The following is a 24,919-nucleotide window of genomic DNA, read 5'->3' on the forward strand; positions in this document are numbered from 1 at the left end:
ATCTCCAAGACAACCTGTAAACGTTCAAGGAATGTTTCAGCTTGTCTATTTGAGCGATACGGAAGAGACTACGTATTGGCATATCATTAATTATTATTATTTTTATTATTATTTTATTTTTTAAGATTACGTTAATGTCAGAGTTCCTAAGCTAGGACATACAACACAATTTACAACTTTATTTTTTGTCTATTTCACATCCTCCTTACCAGAAATGAACTAATCCTACTACGGTGAAGGATCAGCTCATTAATATTAATTAGTCTTTGCACCCGTTGCCTAGCGACATCCCGGAAGCGTCCAGTCACGAGCTTCATTAGTATTCATGAGCCACGCCTTCGCCATAGTAGGATTCTCCGTCCATTCACCGATGGCAACAATGTATCCGCTGCTGCTGCTTTGCGAGGACTAGGATGTGAGTCGTGACTGACGTTCAGTTCACTCAGCTGAAGTCCTCTCGTGTCTGAAGATGAAGCTGGGAAGAAGGAAAGAGGACACTAGTGATGGCTTACTATGAGACAGCTTGTTAGAAGAGTTGTATTTGTTGTCAGAGATGTCCAGCACTGTGTCCCCAACTGTCGCCTCCACCTCGAGCCTCTCGGCGGACCAACGGACAATCGTCGTGGGCGCATGTGAGTATCACCATCAGATGTGTTAATATCCATATAAATACTGTATTTCTCAATGTTAAATGTCTTAATTGGGCTGATGATGTCGTTAAATTTCTTGGACAAAATTATTTTACTTTTCTACTTGTATATGGTTGAGACCATAAATTACGTTACAGTAAAATATCTTAAAGGTTGTTCTTAAGACAGTGTTCAGTGTTGGGTAAGCTACTGTAAAAGTAATGAATTACTAGATACTAATTACATCTTCAACAGTGTAATTAGATTACTGTATTAATTACTCTTTCTATAAAAGTATTGGATTTCTAATTACTTAAGAAACCCATTTCAATCTCGACCAGTTGAACAAAACAAGGATAGACATGAAACGGCTCTTTTAATTCTTCAGATAAATAATATAAAATTGCATTAATTATTCTTGAACTGACCAAAGTGTGTAAAGGGAGAAGGTTACATTAAAAACATACATTTTAACATTAGACGTTGCATTCTGATACTATTGTTTTTATATACAATTGTTCTATATACAGAATTTAATGCAATTAAATCAGAAGTAACTGTAATTAAATGATAAAAAATTCCAGAGTAATCCCGTACTGTACTTTTTCAAATATGGAAAAGTAATTAAATTACAGTAAATAATTACGTAGTAATGAGTTTCAGCCAACACTGTAAGTTAATATATTTGAAATACTAAATTACAACTGTCATCACAAACGTGTAATTAAAAATATATTTAAATACATGACATACATCTTTCAGCAGAAATTACATTAAAGAATATTTCGGTTTACCATAAACACTTGTCATTATGCAGCTCATTTTAACCATATTTCAAAGACAATAGAAGTAATTAGATATGTAATATTTGTGTATATGTACTGTATATATATATATATATATATATATTAGTGCTGTCAAATTAATTGCGATTAATTGAATCTAACAAAACTATATGTTTATATATATATATATATATACACACACACACGTGTGTGTGTGTGTGTGTGTGTGTGTGTGTTATTTATATACATGAGTGCTTACAACACTTTATTATGCAGAAATTATATTTGCCAAGATTGTAAAGACTCATGCTTTATGCTTAAATGTTTCAAATTACATAAATTGTGCCTATCTTTAATCTTTTCGAATCTAAAAATGTACATTTTAATGGATGAGTTCAAAAGAGAAAAAGCAGCCAAAGTGTTTCTGAAAGCTTAGGTGATTGTCTGTTGTCTTTCTCTAGTCTGTTGTCTGGTGTTTTTCTTCATGATCGTGGTGCTGCTGTTGATCCTTTACCGGAAGGTTCCTCTCTGCTGCAAAATGAGGGTTTATCAGGAATCTCGTACTGACATGGTGAGGAAAATCTCATTCATCAAAGCTTACTTTCATTAAGTGCCTATAGGTCAAGTGTTTCTCCTACAAACCCTAGCCTTGCAAATGAATGCAGCTCATACAGTTTGGTTTTGGTACAATTTAATGGGAAATTATATCTCTGGCTTCCTCTGAACACAGTTTGAGACGTTGTTGGGATTTCTTCTTAAAACTTTAGAGACATGTGCGATTACTGAGGAAAAAACGAAACTACAAGAGGTAGGAGACTTCAGCACAAGTCGTCCAAATCTCTATCTCCTATGAGGGACAATTGAGATATTAATAAGATGCCGTTTGTGATTTTCTTTTCCAATAGGACATGAAATCAGATTTTATGCCGTTTAACGCCGGACAGTTTTAGGCGACTGAAAGTATCAAATGTAGTTTGTTACAGCTGACCTAGTTTGAGATTTTTTTTTTTTGCGAATGAAGAACATCTCCCACTGTTCAGTACACTGACACACAATCAGAGATTACATATTATCTTTCTCTTGACTGTGCTTATCTTTCAAGAGCTTTGCCATGTGCTTTGGCAAACACTGTGACTCAGTTTGGATGTTGCAGCTGCGATGTTAAGCAAAACAAACTCAAGCAACGTAAGCAAGAAAGCTTCAAAAACTCAAAGATTTGACGGTGAAGAGCACAAACTGTCCAGGTTTAGGTGAGTCAGATTAACAAGCCGTTCTGTTTGAGAGGAGCACAATACAGCGTGACCGTTCCCCTGACTATCATGGTCACAAGTGCCCTGGAAAAGTTACACAGTAATCAGATCTTAAACTGAGTGGAGGAGTAAAGCTTTCTGCCCTCGTACGCTTTTCAAAAGAGCAATTATTACGGAAATTAGGCTATATACTTAAACGTAATGTTTTCTGAAAATAATTAAATGTGAATTGCAATTCAATGAAAATGTATAATAGTTTAAATTTACATTCAATTGCAATTAGTTTCATTCTGACCCACTCAAGTACTACATCTTTATATGTAATTTCATAATTATATATATATATATATATATATATATATAAATATATTGTCTTTAAATTATATTTAAAGTGAGCTGCAGAATGACAAGCGTTTATGGTAATCTGAAATATTCTTTGATAGATGAAAGATGAAAAATATATGTCATGCATTTAAATATATTTGTTATTACACGTTTGTAATGACAGTTGCAATTTTGTACATTTAAAATATTTAAATTTTCAGTTTTGGATGTAGCTCATTACTAAGTAATTAATAACTTTTATGTAATTACTTTTTCTTATTTGAAAAAGTAAAGTTTTTGTAATTTAATTACAGTTATTTCTGATTTAATTGCATTAAAAAATGTATATAGAATAACTGTATATAAAACAATAGTAACGTCTAATGTTAAAATGTATGTTTTTAATGTAACCTTCTCCCTTTACACTCTTTGGTCAGTTCAAGAATAATTTATGCAATTTTATATTACTTATTTGAAGGAATTAAAAGAGCCGTTTCATGTCTATCCTTTTTTTGTTGTACCTGGTCGAGATTGAAATGGAATTTAGAAAGTAACTAGTAATGCAATACTTTATATTGAGATAATAATTAGTACAGTAACCTAATCAGCAATAAGAGCTCCAATAATTTGATCTTGGGAGAATTTGATTAATTCGTATTGAATCTCGGTTGCACTTCATTTTACAGTGCGTGCACTTGCGTGTACTTACAGTGTGCTTACCTAAGTATGTACATGCAGAAAAAGACTGCAAAATAAAGTGACATGTTGTCTTGGCATATTTGAGCACAGTTTGAGACATGTGAGATTACTCGGGTCTGAATAGATTAAAACATGTTAAAGTGTGTTAAACGGTGTTCGGTTCAAAACTGAGGTCACTGAAAATAAAGTTGAATTATGCAAAAAAAATGTAAAAACACACGTGTTAAAAATTGATTGCCGTTTTAACCCTTGCATGTCGGTCGAAAATTACTTCTTTTTTTCAATGGAACGCATGTACTATATTTTAGTTAAATAATATTTTTTTATTCAATATTTTGTATTTATAATCCTTTTTGAGCATAGACCTGTAAATTAAATTTCCAACTTAAACTGTCATAAATCTTGAATCCTGTAGAGCACAGACTTAAGTTTGATCTCTATTCAAAGACGACACCTGGCAGATTATTGCTGAAGTGAAAAAAAAAAAACTTAAAAAAAGTTTGAGAATTTTACTTTTATTGTTATGAAAAATGCACAGAAATACTATTTTCAATTTTTATATGAAATCTATATTTTCAAAAACACGTTCTACTCTAAAACTGCAAGACAAATAAATCTATAAATATAAACAAGTTGTGTTCCAAATTTGAGGTTGATATCTAGAAAAATGAGCTTTCAGTCAGATTTTGTTTTGGCTGCAGTACCAAACGTTTCCACTAGATGGAATTTGTCTCCCATTAATTTCCAATGCCGTAATTTTTGACCGCGAGGAGCACAAGTGTGACTTTTTTTTAGGCCCATTTAACCTTTTCGAATCATGATCATTATTTGTTTTTGTGTTCACATAGCAAGTGCCAAAACCTTTACCAAGTTTCGTACCATTCCCATGAAGTAAAAAAACAAACAAAAAAAATTGTAAAAAGAACAGCATCAGAGAGTTAAGTGCAGGAACCTTCCATTGTGGGCTGTGAAACCTCACCTCATGTCACAGCTTTTCTCCTTTAATGTGTCCAGTCCTCAGGATGTGTGTCGTGAGAGCAGATGTTAGATTAGACCGAGAGAGTGCAGCATTTATCTGATGTGTTTTACTCACACTTCAGCCTGAAGTCATGCCTCATCCTCAGCATTTCCTTTTCCTGTTCACTTTCAGCCCTAATCGTCCCCCCTCTGAGGGAACTTTAACCTTATCTTAGTAACACAGAGAAACTGCCTCCACACAGAGGAAATGCAAATACATGTCTGCTAAGTTTAATCTGTGGTGAAGATAAGGATGCATGAGGTACATGTAACTACACACACAATTGACCATGTACACAAGTATCGGGAGTGACCACCATATTTAAACCCACTAAGTCCCCAGTTCCCAGTCCCATTCCTGGAGACCCGGCTTCCTCAAGATTTAAAGTCCCCCTGTAGTAATAATATGTCCCACCAAATAATATTTTTTTTAAAATTCCTTGAAAAAAAATACTTTAAAATAGCTTGAATGTTACTCTACTACACCCTTGCCTCATTTAGTAGGCTATATGCGATTCTATGAATATGCAAATGAGCCCCACCTCCACTCACTCGCACTAGCTCAGAGATCCACTCGTTGACGATCACACGTTGATCTGATTGGTTGCAAGGTAGTTTGTGTCGTCAGAAACACCAGAGATTTCAAACCGTATTTCATCTATGGTTCACTGCAGTTTTAATGAAAAAATACTCAGCAATGGTGTCGACATATGAATTTGTAGATGGTTTGTCTTAAAACACATTAAAAAACCACATAGACATATAAACAACATTAAAAACTTGATTTTCACCACAGGGGGACTTTAAGATCCAACCCTGATCAAACACACCTGTCAGAAATAATGAGCATGTTTACACGCACACCAATACGCTGATAACAAAAGTCAGGTAATTGAAATGACCAGCTTTCATGCAAACCATTAATCTGGCAGAGCATGAAGACCACGTTTACAAGACTTGCATGTTATTTGTCAGTTTTCATGTAGGCCCATAGAGCGCTGCAGTGATGATTTTTTTATTTTATTTGGCCAAACTGTAAATTAAGCATCATCCTGATTTTTCCACTGCCGTTTGGATTATTGCAGTGAATAAGCTCTTTGACCTGACCAAAGGTTTATGACTCTTGCACGTTTTGTCCATCATGGTAATCTTCACAACTTTTATGAATAAATTTGGAACCTAAATATAATCGGCAGAAGTCAAAAGCTTTCTCATTAAGCATGTAAGTTGGAGTTATAATAGTTTGCAAGCGCACGATGGGGCTCACAATAGGGCTGTGAAAGCAACTAGTGAGTAGATGAGTTTACCTGTTTGGATGATTACGTTTAATGTCCCAGACAACCTCTGTTGTCCCATTTAGACACTTGTTATCAACCGCCTTTTACAAAGCAAGTAATTGCTTAAAAAATCACAAGAGGGCATTACTGATCTATTTTATATAGAATAAAACATGAAAATCCCTTGAGCTGGTGTTCACCACAGACATTATTTCAGCCATTTAACCAAAAAAAACTTTTTGCGATGGAACAGGAAACATTTGCTCCGGTAGGATGCACTTAAGGACGCTTTCATGTCACATATCACACATGTGCACTTCAATAAGACGAAAGAACGCTGGTAAAGGTGTTTATATGGGGGTGAAATCATCCATAAATCTATCTGTCGATCGTTTATGACCCTAAATTGATAAAGGAGACCGGTTTAATGCTTTTATATGACCTCATCCAATGCTTTATGGGAAGGTATATCTCCAGAAGCAAGACTGTGCACCCCTGACCTTAAGTATCATTGCATGTATGCACAATATACAGCAGTCACTTCTGAAATGATTTTCCAGAGCAAAGGCTGTGAACAAGAAACTGGTGTTTTGCTTAAAGAGGATCTATTCTGCTTTTTTACATGCACTGTCTTTAGTGTGTAAAGTTGCTTTTTAGCATGAAAAAGGTCTACAAAGTTCCCTCCATACGAGTTATTCTTTATATGTGCAAGTGTTTCTGAACTCCCTCCATTGTAGTCTTGAGTTTTCTTCCGGGAACAAACACGTCACAAAATTACTTATTTAAATAATTAATATGCAGGATAAAGGGGGCGGGGCCTGGTTGAGTGAGTTAGTAGAGCATTGAAACTCGTGGTCATGGTAAGGGGTGGGACATTTCCCAAACACGCTCAAAGCGCTTGACCAATCACAACGCACTGATCCAGCTGACCAATCAGAGCACATTTTGAGATGTTCAGAGTTTGAGATTGAATTAATGGCAGAATGTTTGCTAAAAAATTACGGACATGGCATCTGAGGACTATTTCTAATTGTTCTCAGTTATTTTGCTTTATTTCCAGATTCAATCTAAGCTCACTCTTACGTACTAGAGCACGTTTGCACATGTGCACTCTTCAAAAACGGCGCTTTAAATCTCTTGACAAACTAAAAGACGTAAATGACATTTGTATATATTTGAAAATAAAATATACAGATTGTACTGAATGTCAGCTTGCTTATTTATTGCTCAAGATAAGGATTTATTGAGTCCACACGTCATGCAAACAAGAAACTATGCTTCTAACCGCAGGCGGGTTGAGAGCTCTCATTACAACCACACAACTTTGCGATGCTGTTTGCGAATGTTCGTTGAAACTGTGGTTTCGGGAAACACAGACTTATTGAACTATCCTGATAACTACAGAACTTGCGAGCATACATAGTTGGCAGACCAGGAAAGAGAGGAGATGCAACAAAGTCAAATATGATGAAAAATAATTTGTTTTTTGAACATTCAAGCATTAAAATGTATTCGAGTTGAGCCCAAAAGCAAAATCAAGACTTAGAAAACGCGTATAATTGTCACGGGTGGTTGCAGGAAGGCAGACGGAGGTTTCCAACACAAACGTTTAATGGTAAATGTACAGGACATCAGAACAGACAGCAACACACACTAAATACAACGGAGATCGGACAAAGACTGACTGAAAAGACGGAACTTAAATGCAATCACATGACACTGATTATCAAAACACAGGTGATACAGCTGAACTGATGATGACTGTCAAGATGACACGTCACACGTGAATACAAACAGACAAGTTCAAATGAAAACAAACCAACCCAAACACAACTGTGACAATAATACTGTATGGCCTCTTTAAAGACAACTAGTGGCATAATATAAGGTGTCAGTTGTTGTCTAGATGCTCCATGGTTTGTTAATACTAGTCGCAATGAAACAGAAGTAGCATCAGCTCTTTTCTTCCATATTGTGACGTACTTCAGAGTGAAATGGATTATTGAAGAAAAAAAAGGGGCGGGACTTGATACAATCCATCGGTTTTTGATTGGATGGCGGCAGATCGACTGAATGCGAGTTTGCAGGCGATTGTAAGAAAAGGGTGAAGTTTAAGCGGACGAAATGATTGGACAAGTCAATTATGATTTTCACCTTGTGGATAATTAAATGGATGAAATAATCTCATACTTGCATTGAAGAAAAAATCAGTTTTTAACATGGTAAATCTCTTATGTTGCATGGCGATTCTTAAACCTTATGACAAAGGAAAGTTTACATTCTGTGGACCAGCTACACCAGCTCAGTTTCCCTTGAGAACAGCACGACGGTGTTGGTCCACCAGCTAGACCATTATAAACCAGCCTGGACCAACATGGAGTTCATGCTGATCTACGCTGGAATTGTCAGCAGGCCAATGCAAGTGAAACTCTTTAATCATCTCTCCTATAGAAACGCGACTCATTTTGAGACATATGTCCTCTTACTGATGGGGTCTTCACCATCTGATCGTTATGTTCAGTGTTTTGGTGGGGTGGATCACAGGAGACAAAGGTTTTACTTTAGGTCAGGCACTGAAAAAGGCACACCGCTGAAGAGGTCCTCCCCCGATTTCAGAATTGATTTTACACGCTTTTTGCTTTTTCACACTGCCTGAATCAGAGGAGCAAACAAAAGAACGTCTCTTTTATTGGGAGACTCCGAGACTGTTGAGAGGGAAAACCAGCGAGGGAAGGTGACCCCTGACCTCACATTTACTAAACGTGTCTCCCGGTGTCCCGAATAAGAGGGGTGATGGGAAAGGTCAAAATACGTCACTGTGAGTGATGTCAAAGCTGTCAGGAGCTCTTGCCTTGAGTCCAAGACATCAGCTGTGTCTCAGATTAGGGCCCGGTTTCTATTAAGGGACGATGTTTGCCTACTGGAATTGCTTGACGGGCATTTTTTTACCTTTAAGAGGGCACTTTTTATAACAATTTATAAACACAAAGCATGTTGACTATATAAAAGAATATACTTTTGTATATTTTTTGTATATTTTTAAGAATATACATCAGTGTGAACGGATATTAAATGCATGTTAATTCAAATGAAAATGTATTATAGTTTAAATTTACATTAAATGCTATTAGCTGAATTTTTAAATGCTTTTGAATTAAGTACATCTTCATATGTAATTTCATAATTGCTTCTGTTGTCTTTGACATATTATTAAAATATACTTTAAATATAATATTGAATAACACACTACAGTTAAAATTATAATTAAGTACTTTAGTATGTTACCTGCTTTGGTAGTCAACACATCAACATAATTATTAAAACATGATTTAAAATGTACTTTAAAGCAACACTTTTAAAAACGTGCACTTTTTGGTACATTCAGCCATTTATTATTGCAAAATAAAAAGTTTTTTTTTTTACATAAGGGTGAATCTCATCTGTATCATGTTTTGTACCCAAATTTTGTAAAAAAAAAAGTAAGTAAATGAAGCCTATTTAAAAAAATAAAAAACACACGGACATTTTTTGCCGTGGTGACAATATTTCATTAGTAAAGTATTTATGGTAGAATTTGTTAATTCTGATAATTCTGATAATAATAAAAACTGCCTTTAAAAATGTATTGTAAAATGTATTACAGTATTTTAGGAAAAAATAATAATGTGAATAACTCACTCTAATTAAAATATCCCAACACAGTAACGGTGGAAATTTGTCACCCAAAGTAATTGTAAAGAAAATAATGTCTTAATGTTTTTAAAACAGGTTTCATTTTCTTTGTCCAAAATTTCATTTCTTATTTTTTTCTTTAAATTTTTGATGTGAAATTATGTAAATAACAGATAATAATACATAAATGAAGGGGCATTTTGTTTGCATTTTGCATTTACCTCAAGCCCTGGTTAATTTTTAACCCTTCTCTGCACATTTTGGCCAACTAGTGCACTAATGACTTGTAACACTGTTAACTGACTTGTCCGGGTGACATATGGGCCTGTAAAAGGGAGTGCGCTCGTTTAGTAGTACCTGCCACAGAAACAAGGGTGCAAAACAGAGGCAGACCGTTAAAACGCCAGTGTGGGGATTGTTACTCAGCACCCTGATGACGCAGTAAGACACTGTATTGTCCCGGGACACAAAGGGATCTATTTAGGTGTGGGGTATTCACTGAGTGTCCGGCTGGGCTGGAGGAATTCCTCGGCCTCACGCGGGGCCCGCCTGCCTAATCTAGCGCTGGATGGGAGGGGAGGGAGCCGTTGAGGAAGTTGCTTGGTGGTCTTCTCCTTAGCGGCGTAATTTATGACCATCCAGAGGTCTGGCTCTAACATTGCAGAAGTACGAAGAGGAGGAGAGACACTGCGGAAAGACAAAGACGGGGGTGTGAGACTTTAAATCAAGATTGGTGAGGGTTTGACTCGCAATCAATATGAAAACATTGTAACTATTATGCTGGTGGTTGAGCTCCGGAAATGACAATAAAGCTAAAACTACGAGGCAGTCAGTTTTCAACATTGATCATAATCATAAATGTTTTCTTGAATAGCAAATCATCATATTAGAATGATTTCTGAAGGATCAAGTGACACTGAAGAGTGGAGTGATGCTGCTTAAAATTCAGCTTTGATCACAGAAATAAATTACATTTTACAATATATTCACATAAAAAAAAAAAGATATTTTAAATTGTAATAATATTTCTCAATATTACCGTTTTCACTGTATTTTTGATCACATACTAAATGCAGCTTTGGTGAGCAGAAGAGACACAAGAACAGCATAAAATAAATCTCACCCAAACTCTTGAACGGTAAATGTCATACACTGTTAAAAAATTGTTTTTGTAATTTTAACTGTAGAATATGGTAAAACGCTACAGAATAAACCTGTTTATAGGTTAACAGTTAGTTCTCATACTATATAGAGGGGGAAAAAAAACTTTAAAAGATCTCATGTCATTTTACAGTAAAATACTGTTAAATGCTGTTTTTTAGAAATAAAAAAGCTAATCAAATTATACATTTACAGCGGAAAAACTATAAACTGGCATTCCCATAATTCCCTGTGTGACACTTCACATTTAAAAGTATTTTGTTTAAATAATTATGTTTCATTTTTGTTACCAGTTCTGCACAATTAGGTTTTATTTGACATCTTCCGTTGTTTAATGAATGTTTGTTGCATTGTTATAGTGTCTGTGTGTTAGCATGGTGTTTTGTGTTTGTGTGATGAACTTCTTCATGATTCTTCATGTGGATTCCTCTTTTACCAGCTGTTATTATGGTGGTTATCAGTACATGTTAAAGGTACAAAAGAGATTTTACTAGTGTGCGTCATGGATTTACCGGTTTAAATTGCAATGTTCTTGTTTGTAAATTACAGGTTTATTCTGTAAAATGTACAGGTTATTCTGTAAATATGTTTTTACTGTATTTTTGTACAGGATTATTCTGACAACCACAGCTGGCAGGATTTTATTTTTATTTTTTATTTTTTTACAGTGTATTAACAGAGGTTTGTCATTTCTTGGTTGAACAGGAAGCCCCTCCTCAGTACTACAACAGCAGACAGACTCTAGTTGCTTCATCTGATTTTGAGCAAACACACGACACAGGTCATGATAACGTCAATGCACAGGTAAGCGCTATGAAAGAACCTGCATCCTTTCACACTGTATTTCCCCCTGCCATCATTTACTCACCTTCATGTCGTTATAAACCTGTATGACCAATAGGCACCAAAATACTTTTCCTGAATAGAAAGATATTCACTTTTGTTGTATGTTGTCATTGTCTTAACGGGAATGCAGGTTTGGAACAACATTGGTAAAGGGTGAAAGCTTGTCGTCATTACTTTCAGTTCCTCATTTCATCAGTTTTTTTTTCTGCTTGTGGCTGTCAGTCGGGCTCTTTGTTCCTCATCGGTGTGCCCAGCAGCTACTACCTGTCCTCACTGGAGCCTCCTCATCCTCGTCTGCCCTCGTACGAGAGTGTGCGCAAGAAAGACAGACAGCGACAGATCCACATGATGATAGCCGACCGCTTCGGCCTCAGCGGACCTATTGTGACCGAGGTGACTCATTTAGCCGTAGAAATCATATTCAGTGTTGGGGTGAGGCACTACAAGTAACCTGAGCTACGTAATCAGATTACTTTTTTTTCAAGTAACCAGTAAAGTAACGAATTACTTTTAACGCATTACTTTTAAGTTTACAACAAATTACCTAAGATACTTTTTACAAATAAGTAAGGCAAGTTATTTTGCTTTCCACTTATTTTTCTTTTTTTTTGTTGTATTTTTTTATGTATTGTATCTACTGCACAGGCCTAAATTCACATTTCCTTTACCATAAAGCTTATTCATTAAACGAGTAATGCAGCGAGTTACTTTTTTTAGGGAGTAAAGCAATATTACAATGCATTACTTTTAAAAGTAACTTTGATCATATTCATCTACAAATGACCAGTTGACATGAAATGCTATCACTATCCTAAAGAAAAGCATTTTTATTTAAATGTAATAAAAGCAAAAGTATTTTTTTTTATATAATTTGGCTGGATAGAATCGAATAGATTTTTCCCACAATCATAATATTTTAATGAAAATATATTAATTAGAATAAGCCTGTATATTTTTTTAATTGTCACACTCTGTTGCAGCAATGAGTTGCCGAGGCAGGACCTAGGCTATACACAGCAGTTACTTTATTTAACAATAAACTCGCAGGAGAAACACAACCAACTGAAAATAAACGAGAACGGACCAAGAATGACTCCAACTGAGGGCTATATATACACAGAGTAACTAAAGAGCTAAACAAGGAGCCGCTGGTTCAAATCAATCAAACAATGAGTTGCCATGACGACAAATGAGAACCTTCTAGAATCCATAGAAACAAAAAGAAAATAAAGAGTTACAAACTAAAACTCCATACAGAAACTAAAACTGAGTTTTACACAAGTATGACTGGTCATGAATTTACAAATTACTTTTAACTGTAAACAATTCTGCACAATTGCATTATTGAGCCTTGTGGATCCCTTGTGAAAATTAATTTGTTAAATAGACTGCCTGGAAAATTAGCACTTTTTTAAACTGTTACACCGCAGGACCTTTGAAATTAACTAGTAGAATCAAAGTTAATTAGTTGTCACAGCATCTAAAAAATACACTTTTACAAATGTATACAAATATACATTCGGACATAAACTTTTCATAATGGGAAAAAAAAAGATTCACGTTAGTTTGGCAGCTAAACAGTAGTGAAGTTGCTTTATTGAAGGCCAGTTATGACAGTTTTGTCTATTGGCAGTGTGTGGCTGCAGTATAAGCTGGTTATCTGCGGCAGGTGTAGTCTAACTGAATTAAGAAAACAATAGGTTTTCAATATGAATAACCCTCAATGTTCTGCTCCGTAACATGATCATATATCATGTAAATGGCCATTCACTGCCGCACAGACAGGCTGATGCCGTGACGCATGCATGCTGCCCGCATTTCATGGCCTTTTGATGTTGACTTTGTGCCAGGAAACGCATGGGTACACACACTAAGGGAAATTGATGCACATCAAACATAATAACTGTCTTGAAAGGTAAACATTGGCAGAGAGTACGGCTCTTTGTCCGTCTGTCCTCTCCTTCACTCTCCCAAGTTTCAATGGGTGGATCGATCTCTCACCAATTAACCATATTCCTAAGCTAAGTGAGCTTGTTCTCCATCTAAAAGCCACAGTTTTGTCTGTCCTATAATAGCTCGGTTTATTTTTAGGAGGCTAAAGGGAAGGCTCGGAGCTCAAAGATTAAACATTATAAAGAGATAGCGAAGGAGAGACAGATAAAATGGCAGTAATATCACTAGCTGAATTTGTTTAAATAAATGTTGTGCACTGTATTATGAATTAGCATAGTGCAAAGGTGTTTATATTGTGGGAAAGTACTGACCCTTAATATTTCTTGCTAAGCTGCAGAAATATTACATAATAAGAAAATATATTTTGGTAACACTTTACTTACTGCCTTTATGTATAAAGCATTGTAAAAGTATTTTTAATGCATTAATTATGCCTTGTAATGAACCGTATCATGCATTCTATGATTTCATGAATAATCGTCATCGCAGTTATATTGTAATACATTGTTACACCTTTATAAAGTATAATGCAGGAAAAAACACACAGCCAATTTCAGATGTAACAAAGAATATGCAAATATTATAATGCATTTTAACTTTGGTTACAATTATTTATGAAATGATTTAATGCATTACAAGGTATGATTTTTTTCATAATGCATTATGCATAGAGGCTTTAAGTAAAGTATCACTGATATTTTCAGTGTGTTGCGGGCAGTTTTCAGGTTATAGAGTGCAACAGTCAGGTTATGGAAGTAAAAACTCTATTCATTTTCTCAATAGGGAAATTGATTTTTAATGATAACTGATAAACCTTTAAAGGCAGACAGACTGTGAGCTACAAGGTTGTTCACTAATGGTATTTGCTTCTGTTGAAGCCGTCAGCCCGCAGTATTTCAACTTGGTTTTAAAATAATCATGTTGAACAGAGGAATTTGCAGTGAAAACTACATTACCCATGATGCTGTACAAGCAGAACATGCCATATTTTGCAATAAACTTAAATAAAGTTTTTAATTAGATTATGTTGTTCGCAATGCTTCATGGGATTGTAGTTCTTTCAGTCTTGTACCTTTTTCTTTTTGTTCCTCCAAATATAATTTTATAATGCCTTAAAGACTTTTTTGAAATCCCTATGGGAGAGAAGGATGGAAAAAATACTTCCGGAATCAATGCCGCTCAAAAAGTGGGCGGGCACTAGCGCACTCTACTGGTTTAAGGTTGCTACAGTGTTGCTAGGGTATTCATAGTGGTTTCTAGGTCATTGCTAGAGTTTCTTATGGACTGTAGATGTGACTCAAAACTTTAAGAGAATCTACACCTTCACTATAAAGATCTTGACACATAGGAACGACATCACTTTGACAGCATTTATTTAACCAGCAGATGAACGATAAAAACATTGACTGCTCGGTCAGAATTCTTCCCATTTGAAACCACACCCTGCAATTGTGGCCGCGTCCGAAAGCTTAGGCAACTGACTTCTTCCCTCGCTGCTTTATCAGGCAATGACTTTGTTTGCACATGAAGGTGCCTCACAAAACCTCATGATACTGAATAAAAATAGAGAGAAATATAGCGAGCTTTGGTGAAAACTAAGTGAATATTTAATTAGGATAATAGTAATTTCTCACTAATGACTTCAAAAGTGGAAAAAGTTGTTCAAAAACGATACTCGGTTACTAACGTAACCTCGATTCTCTCTAGAGAGGGAACGAGTATTGCGTAAGTTTAGCTTACGCTACGGGAAAGATTCATCTTCTCGAGATACTGAAGCCAAAAATTATCCTTAATTTTGTATAACTTGTCAACGCAGTGCAGCAGCTAGCAGACCTAGAGCAGGCCATCTCGCGTGCTCATTGGCTGCCCTGCGGGCAACTGCTGCAGCCTACCAGTGCGCCCGGCGTGACGTCACGCCCAATGAGGGGCGCCCGCGCCTTTATAGCGTCACACCCCGCCAGATAGGCGTGGCTTAGCATATAAAATAGGGGCTGTAGGCTGAATTCTCGGGTTTTTCGACGACTGAAGCGAAGTCGCTCGTGGCTCGAGCACAGCCGGTTACGCAATACTCGTTCCCTCTCTAGAGAGAACCGAGGTTACGTTAGTAACCGAGTATCGTTCTCTTACGAGAGGTTCTCTCGTATTGAGTAAGTTTAGCTTACACTACGGGAACACTTTGTCAACGCCGTGCGCGCCAAGCATCCACATGAGAACCCCGAGCTTGAGGGGAACCCCATAAGTGGAAAAAATAAGGTGGCCAGCCACGCGGGCCATCACTTGTACATAAGCACACATAGGGAATACAGAGCAGCGCGCCGGTCTGTATAGTCATATGGCACATACCCTACTAGTGCAGCTCAACCAGGAGAGCTGAGTCATGAACGTGATCTGAGCAGGAGATCTGGGCAAAATACACCTCTTTTTCAAACTGACAATAGTTTAGCCTGCAAGGCAGGAACTTGTAGGTTATAAAACCTGACAAAGGTAGACGGGGAGCCCCAGCCCGCCGCTACACATATGTCATGGATAGAAATTCCACTGGACCATGCCCACGACGAGGCCACGCCTCTCGTGGAATAAGCCCTGATGCCCGGAGGGCATTGCAGACCTTTTGACGCGTAAGCTGCCGCTATAGCGTCCACTATCCATCTGGACAGGCTCTGTTTCGAGGAGGCAAGCCCCTTGGCGCGCCCACGAAACGAAACGAAAAGCTGTTCTGAACGCCTGAAGGAGGCGGAGCGCGTAATGTAAAACCTCAGCGCTCTGACAGGGCAGAGGAGATTCACATCACTTTCGCTGTCAGATGCTGGGAGAGCTGACAGCGAAATAACTTGCGCTCTGAATGGAGTGCCCATCACTTTAGGGACATAACCATGTCTCGGTCTGAGGATGACTTTAGAGTCATTTGGTCCGAACTCAAGACACGACGCGCTGACAGACAGCGCGTGCAGATCCCCTACACGTTTCACTGACGACAGTGCAGTCAGAAAAACGGTCTTTAGTGATAGATATTTCAACTCCACGGAGTCTAGTGGTTCAAATGGAAAAGCTTTCAGGGCCTCGAGGACCAGTGAAAGATCCCACATGGGAACCGACGGGGGGCGCGGCGGATTCATCCTTCTAGCTCCTCTAAGGAAGCGGATGACCAACTCATGTCTTCCCAGTGACTGGCCGTGCGTCGATTCCGCGAATGCTGCTACGGCCGCCACGTATACTTTGAGCGTGGATGGGGATCTTCCCTTATCCAACAGCTCTTGTAGGAAGGTGAGCAGATGCGCCACCCCGCATGTCCGCGGGTCCAGACCTCTGTCGGTGCACCATCCAGAGAACACCGACCATTTAGACGCGTAGAGCCTTCTCGTGGAAGGGGCTCTAGACTGTGTGATCGTGTTCATTACTCCTTCTGGCAGGGCAACGAGTACCCGTTGATCAACCATGCATGCAGAGACCAGCGCTCTGGATGGGGATGCCAGATTGTGCCGCGAGCTTGAGAGAGGAGATCTGCCCTCACCGGAATCGGCCACGGAGCTGTATGTGACAGCCGTGCCAGTTCCGGGAACCAAGTCTGATTCTCCCAACGCGGGGCTATGAGGAGCACCGAATGGCGCGTTTCCCTGATCCTCTTGATCACCTGTGGCAACAGAGAGACCGGAGGGAAAGCATATAGCGGGAGGCTGGGCCAAACCTGGGCCAGCGCGTCCTCGTCCTTTGAGAAGAACGTCGGGCACTGAGCGTTGTCTTTTGACGCAAACAGGTCGACTTCCGCCCTGCCGAATAGGCGCCACAGTTTCTGGACCGTTTGGGGGTGCAGGGACCATTCCCCTGGGGGAACATTGTCCCTGGACAGTCTGTCTGGGCCGTCGTTCAAATGGCCAGGCACATGCGCCGCCCTCAGCGAGCGCAGGTTCGTCTGTGACCAAATAAGGAGGCGTTCCGCCAGATTGCAGAGATTTCTGGATCTGACATCTGACGGTTTACATAGGATACCACAGATGTGTTGTCCGAGCGGACAAGAACATGCTGGCCCTGTATGAACGGGAGGAAGCACTTCAGCGCGTTCTCGACCGATATCATTTCCAGACAGTTTATGTGAAAACCCTTCTCCTGGTCTGACCACTGGCCAAAGGCCGGTCTGCCCTCGAACAGCGCGCCCCAACCTGAGTTGGACGCGTCTGTCGAGATGACCTTCCGATAAGAGATGGTTCCCATCATTACTCCCTGCTGGTACCAGTCGGCCACTAACCAGGGCTGCAGAGCTGTTATGCAGGTCTGAGTCACTCTGATTTTCTGGGCGCCAGACACCCAGGCTCGGCGAGGCGCGCGAGCGTTCAACCAGCGTTGGAGTGGGCGCATGCGCAGTAGGCCCAGCTGGAGCACCACTGCAGCTGATGCCATACAGCCCAACATCCTTTGAAATGTTTTCAAAGGGAGAAAGCTGCCCTTCTGGAAAGATGCGGCGATGTGGCGAACACGGCGCGCGCGCTGTGCCGATAAACGAGCCGTCATGGTCACCGAGTCCAGTTCTATTCCTAAAAAGGAAATTGACTGGCTGGGCAGTAATGAGCTCTTGGTCCAGTTGACCGTGAGACCCAAGCTTTCCAGATGACTGAGAAGCACTGTTCTGTGAGATAGTAGTTCTGTCTCTGATTGTGCCAATATCAGCCAATCGTCCAGATAGTTCATTATGCGCAGCCCCTGACTTCTCAGGGGGGCGAGCGCCGCGTCCATGCACTTTGTAAATGTACGGGGTGCCAGGGACAGGCCGAACGGCAGGACGGTGTATTGATATGCCTGACCGTCGAAGGCGAATCTCAAAAATTGCCTGTGACGGGGTACTATCTGAATCTGAAAATAGGCATCCTTCAGATCTAGAGAGATAAACCAGTCCCTCGGGCGAACGTGCGCGAGGATTTTCCTGGTCGTAAGCATTTTGAACGGTCTTTTTGCAAGCACTTTGTTCAAATATCTCAGATCTAGGATAGGTCTGAAGGCTCCCTCCTTCTTGGGTACGAGAAAATATCGGCTGTAAAAGCCTGACTCGCTCAGAGAAGGCGGCACCTTTTCTATAGCCCCTTTGCACAGCAGCTTTGCTATTTCTGCGTGAAGTAGGTGTGCTACTTCCGCATTCACTGTCGTCGCGGTCCGGGCTTGAAAGCGCGGGGGACGGCGAATGAATTGAAGTGCATAGCCCTGCTTTATTGTGCTCAACACCCATTCTGAAATCCCTGGGATAGTTTCCCACGCAGCTATGTGAGCCGCCAGGGGGCGAATGGCCTCCGGGTTCAGACCGCCGCCATTTGCGGGCTTGTGAAACTGAACCGGAGCCGAGAGCGCGCGCTGGGCAATGGCCACTCGCTGACCGCCGAGACCGGCTGACTTATGTGAGATGTCCCGATCATAAGGGATGGGGAACATACTTTTACCACACTTTGACGCGCAAGCAGCGCTCTGGGCGGGAGAGCTCTCTGTAAGCGTGAGCGCGCGCACGCGGGCACGAGACTTACAACTGTATCTGACGCCCCGATCATAGTAGATGGGGAGCGCTTTATTAACGCCCTGTGTTTTGTGATAACACTTAAACGCACAGGCGGGGCCCGGGGGGAGGTTTGTGTTAGCAAGCGTGAGCGCTCTCTGGCGGGCACGAGACTTACGTTCATAACCTGCTTCTTTGATCGTGTAACAGAGCGGGCAGATAGTGGGCACAGACCTGTGGACACATTTCTTACATTCAACACTCGAGCGGCTTTTCTGCGCTTTATGAGAGTGTGCTCTGTGAGTGACACGGGGTTTGGAGTGCTTATGTGTAGGGGTGAACACTGGGGCGTGGGCACATTCACTACACTTAAAACACTGACGGCGTGAGCCGGACCAGACATTATACTCTTTTTGAGAATCCTCTGGGTCGCCGTGAAAACGGCGTTTGTGTGCAGGCGAGAGGGTGAATAAACCGGCTCGTTGGCTGCTAGTTGAACCACTGCAGTAGCCTGTTCGAAGGGGACTGACAGGGAAATGAACTTTGACGGCGGTCCGGCCGCAGCGGGACACGCGCGTCTTTTCTCTCTCGCTGTTAGGAGGGCTTCGCGTGCTCAGACTTCAGCGTGAGTCTCTGCCGAGGCCCTCTGGGGGGTGGCGGTCTGCGACGGCTGTCTGGGCGCGATCTAGGGCGGCCGCCCTGACGTCGCTGCGAAGGCTGATGCTGAGGCTGTGCTGGACGCTGGGTGCTGGTTCGCACAGGAGGCTGACTTTGTCTCTCGCGAGAGCGGCCTGTGGCGGAACTCGAGCGTCGCGGCAGGAAGAGGTTCATGGCCTGCGTGGTCTTTTGCACCATAGAGAAGCGGTCAACGATCCCGTTCACCGCTGGGCCGAAGAGACCAGTGGGGGAAAGCGGCGCGTTTAGAAAGGTGGCTCGCTCAGTTTCCCTCATATCCGCGAGCGTTAACCAGAGGTGCCTCTCCGTCACGGTTAACGCGGCCATGGCTCGTCCAATGGCTTGGGCTGCGGCTTTGGTGGCGCGGAGAGAGAGATCCGTAGCGCTTCTCAAATCCGTAACCGCAGCTGGGTCCCGGCCCTTCTCATCCCATTCACGGAGGAGGTCGGCTTGCAGGATCTGAAGCACAGCCATCGAGTGTAGAGCAGACGCGGCCTGGCCGGAGGCGGCATAAGCGCGGCCGACCAAGGCGGAAGTGGCTCTGCAGGCTTTAGACGGGAGGGCTGACCGTGACCGCCATCTCGCGGAGGGCGGGCAAAGGTGCGCTGCGACCGCCTCTTCCACAGGGGGAATCGCTGTGTACCCTTTCTCGGCGGCGCCGTCCACTCGGGAGAGCGACGCGGAGGCCTGTGACTGAAGTCTAGCAGAAAACGGTGAATTCCACGACTTCGTCAGCTCCGCATGAAGTTCCGGCAGGAATGGAGCGGGCCTGGTTTCTGAAACTGCGCGGCGGCGACTTTGAAGGAAGCAGCCGTCGAGCTTGTTCGGCGCGGGTTCCTTCGGCAGCGACCACTCGAGCCCGAGACGGTCAACCGCTTGCGTCAGCAGGCGCATAAGTTCCGCGTCAGCTCCAGCGCGGGTACGGGCGGATTCCTGGATTGACGAGGAGGCGGAGTGAAGCGACCATTCCTCGCTGTCTGATGCCAGGATAGAGCAGCAGTCTTTTGTGACATGTCCCACGGACTCATCCTCCGAAGTGACGGCAGTGAGGCTCGTAAGCGGCAGCTGCTCGTCGGTGAGGAGAGGTGGGGAAGGCGAGAGCGAGGCTCGAGGGAGGTTCTCCGGCGAGCGCGTCACTGTGGCCACAGGTTCCGCTGTCTCAGGGAACGGCGCTTCTTTCTGCGCGGTCCCACAGGAGGCGGAGTGACCGCTGTGGTGTTGAATGCTTCGAGTCGAGCCCGCAGGGTCGACAGCGGAAGCTCCTCGCAGAGCTCGCAGCCCCCGGACGCGAGGGCGAGCTCTGCGTGTTCCAGGCCCAGGCAGAGAGCGCAGATCAGGTGGCGGTCTCCGGCGCTGAGCGGGGCTTTACACGAGCCGCAGGAAGTGCGAGGCATCTTTAAAAAGACGCTCGCTGCTCTTTTAGAATAATAGCAAAAAAGGATACGTCGCCGGATAGCGTAGCTCGCACGGATGGCTGAAGGTGGCGAAGACGGCCGGCTTCCTCAGCGCTGTCCTAGGCTGGCTGTTCGCTGTTCGACGGCGGCGGTGGCTTCTCTCAAATCCAGCGATGCGAAGAGCTCGCTGAAGAGTCGAAAAATCTGAGAATTCAGCCTACAGCCCCTATTTTATATGCTAAGCCACGCCTATCTGGCGGGCTGTGACGCTATAAAGGCGCGGGCGCCCCTCATTGGGCGTGACGTCACGCCGGGCGCACTGGTAGGCTGCAGCAGTTGCCCGCAGGGCAGCCAATGAGCACGCGAGATGGCCTGCTCTAGGTCTGCTAGCTGCTGCACTGCGTTGACAAGTTATACAAAATTAAGGATAATTTTTGGCTTCAGTATCTCGAGAAGATGAATCTTTCCCGTAGCGTAAGCTAAACTTACGCAATACGAGAGAACCTCTCGTAAGAAAACTTACATTTTTACATACAAACTGACCACTAGCCCCAACTTTCAGGCGCCATATTTATTTTTTAACTCAACTGTCATAGGCCTCGTTCACACTGCAGGGGCTTAATGCTCAATTCCGATTTTTTGAAAAAATCTGATTTTTTTGCAAGGCCGTTCACATTTCCAATTAAATGCGACCTTTTGTGATCTCCTGTGTGAACGTGAAATGACCCAGAAGTGACCTGCATGCGCCGAAGAGTACTCAACGGTCAACGACGTCACTTGCTGTTTGCGGAAGTAGCTAAACATGGCCTGAATAGAGCTGTCCCCCCAAATATTAATTAAATCAGAAACCTCGCTTCCCTTCCATTGACTGGTCTCAGCATCGTCCGCCATAGTTGTTGTTTATCTTCTCATTCCTGCCTACTTCAATTCAGAATTATGACGTTTGTCGCATCTCAATGACGTGTGGGTCGGATACATGTGACCTGGCCGTTCAGATTGAAGTCGCATTTCAAAAGATCAGACACATATCGGATTTGGACCACATACCCAGGTGGCCTGGGTCGCATTTGAAAAGATCGGATCTGTGTCGTTCAGACTGTCATGAAAAGATCAGATACAGGTCATATAGGGGCAAAAAAATCGGAATTGGGTCGTTTCAGCCTGCAGTGTGAACGTAGCCATAGACTGGAATTCACAGGATTGTGGGATATCGTAGGATACATCTATGCTGCCTTCAAAAATCGATCAGATGAAGTTGCCTCAGTAGACAAGATGTGACACGATCACTGGATTCGGACGTGCCTTGCTGCCTGCGGAGACAGCGTTTTTCAGCTTTCGGACGCAGACAGTGTAACTGAAGTGCAAGTGTAGAATAAACAGAATGGCTCTGTCCCAAATGGAAGCCTGAGCCCTTGTTATCTTTCTCCGAGTCCACACTTTCTTGACGTAATGCTGCTTTAAAAGTCGGGTAGAAGTCTTCTGTGGAGGCTTGTGTTATTGGCATAAGGGGGCGCTCGCGAGCACCCTTCTGAAACCTGAAATGGGACACCCACGGCGGCAATTGTAAGTCCACAAGACTGCAAGTGTATATGAAGTCTGCCATTTGGGACAAGGCCAATGCCATCATCCATTGGTGTGACTCTTTAGAGCTGGATGGATTCTGATTGGCTGTCAATGTTTTTTATTCAAACTATTATTCGTTCATCAACTGTCTCAAATAATTCTGAAAGTGGTTCTGAAAATTTTGTTACTCTGCCATTATTGTTATAGCTGTTGTTTGGACTTCTCTATTCTTGCAGAATTAGAATGATCATTAAAGCTTTATAGTTAAAGGGTCATGAAACCCCAAAACAAATTTGTTGAGAGGTGAACAGATATGTACAGGTTGCATTGCACATCACTGAAAACACTAAAAGCACTCATAAATGTTATCAGTAAGTGTAAATTGGTTAATTTTGCGTTTTTCCGAGCAATTTAGTTCTTCTGGGTTGAAAAGCAAAGTCGAGGCAACATCACAGAATGTGAGGTAGAACAGGCCTTCGGAGTGTGTGACTGTATGCGGGCACGATTCTACCTCAACTGGCCCTCAAGTTAATAGGCTTTATAATACCATGCATGCGCACATGTTTTCTTCAAATGAAATGTGCAGATAAGGACACTGATGCAGCCGTAGCGCATGAACACGATGACACGATGGATTATACTGATACACAGAAGACAATGATGTAGACCGACAATTAAAAGAACAACGGACAAAAAAGCAACTATGCCTTTATTCTTTCTGTTAAACTGATGCGCCATTTGTTCAGACTGTAGTGTTCGCAAATGAATATATTATTATTAGACCTTTTAAATTTTCTTCCGCGTTTCTCCCTTGTTTTGGCAGTTGTTTTATATATATATATAGGGTTAAATTTTAAACCCTCAACTCCTTTATTCATGTGTCCGTATAATGAGTGTGTTGCAGGTCTGTGTTTTATTGGTCATTGTCTCCCCTTTTCCCACCCTCTACACTCCCACTTTTCCACAGCTTTACACAGCCATTTTTTTTTTTACTTTTTCCAACTCTGAGGTGTGAATGACCAGGTTAAAACAGGGGGGTTTAAAGTGACACTTTAAAGTTATTGTTCATTGTGAACAGGCTTGAAGTCTTGAAAAAAAATTTTTTTTCTCAGTAATTATTAATTATCAATCATTATTTCAACAAGAATTTCTTAATCCTAAATGTAATCCATGAAGCACCTTCCAGGTTTTGTACTTTTGGTTAAGCACTAAAAATGTGTGAAATAAGCAGAATCGCTTTTTTCAACATTTATCTTGTGTCAAGCATATGTTTAAGTCATGCTTTATCTCTGTTTTTACCACAGCTGCCTCCCACATATGAGGAAAGCATTCGTCAGTCCGTCCAGTCCATTGACATCCTGTCACTCGAGGATTGTCCGGTTACGGTCTCTGAGCCTGGCACAGATTTACCTGCTTATGAAGCTCTACCTCCCATCACAGACTCACAAGATCCCAATAACCCTGTTAATTAAACGCACTCACGCAAAGGGAAGAATGCAGTCCGTCCTCGGTGGAAAATGAACAGCTGTTGAGCTATCGATGCCCTGACAGCTGATCGCTCACCCTGACACTGAGCAGACGTCTGTGTGTGTGTGTGGATACGCTGTGCTTGCAAAAGACACCAACATATGATAAGACCTAACCTATGACATTGTTGCATTAGCACACTATGAAAGGAGAAATATAATGCATCACTTCTGGAAAAAGGGAGAAAACAAGAATATGCAAGAATTTAAGTTCTGTCTGTTAAAACCAGCATCAAACTACTTCTAGAATTATACAGACATGAGATAATTCCATGACTTTTTCCAAGCCTACACATTTATGTTATATATATATATATATATATATATATACACACACACACACACACACTGCAGAGACATTTATTAAGAAAGCAAATAAAGTCTATTCATGTTTGATTTTTCACAGAGATGGCTGGTTCATCTCATACCAAAGTAGCAATTTATGTACTGTACCGATTTATATGCTTAAAAGGGACATTTGAAGCCATGTTTTGGACATTACAGGAAATATTAAGCTTTTAGCAATTCTTTTTTATTTACCGTTTCATCATATGTAATCATTATGTGCTTTTGTATCAGGGTTAGGCTATATTCTTTTTTTTTCTTTCTTTTTTTTTACAAAATTAGATTCTTTAGACAGACCAGATTATCATTATTTTAGGCAGAGAGTATTAA

At 41.4% G+C, this 24,919-nt stretch overlaps 1 protein-coding gene across 1 annotated transcript; it reads left to right on the forward strand.

Annotated features, from left to right (window-relative positions):
• Positions 1-30: 30 nt before the first annotated feature.
• On the forward strand, positions 31-24,483 carry LOC143721372 (uncharacterized). Its single transcript, XM_077211682.1, has 6 exons — positions 31-72; positions 213-632; positions 1,876-1,985; positions 11,520-11,618; positions 11,883-12,053; positions 24,023-24,483. Exons 2-6 carry the CDS (start codon positions 554-556, stop codon positions 24,188-24,190), a joined length of 627 nt encoding a protein of 208 aa, XP_077067797.1. The 5' UTR covers positions 31-72; positions 213-553; the 3' UTR covers positions 24,191-24,483.
• The last annotated feature ends 436 nt before the right edge of the window (positions 24,484-24,919 follow it).

Source organism: Siphateles boraxobius, unplaced genomic scaffold, assembly GCF_051911475.1.
Source record: "Siphateles boraxobius isolate OS27281-9 unplaced genomic scaffold, OSU_SipBor_1 66, whole genome shotgun sequence".
Lineage (NCBI taxonomy): Eukaryota > Metazoa > Chordata > Actinopteri > Cypriniformes > Leuciscidae > Siphateles > Siphateles boraxobius.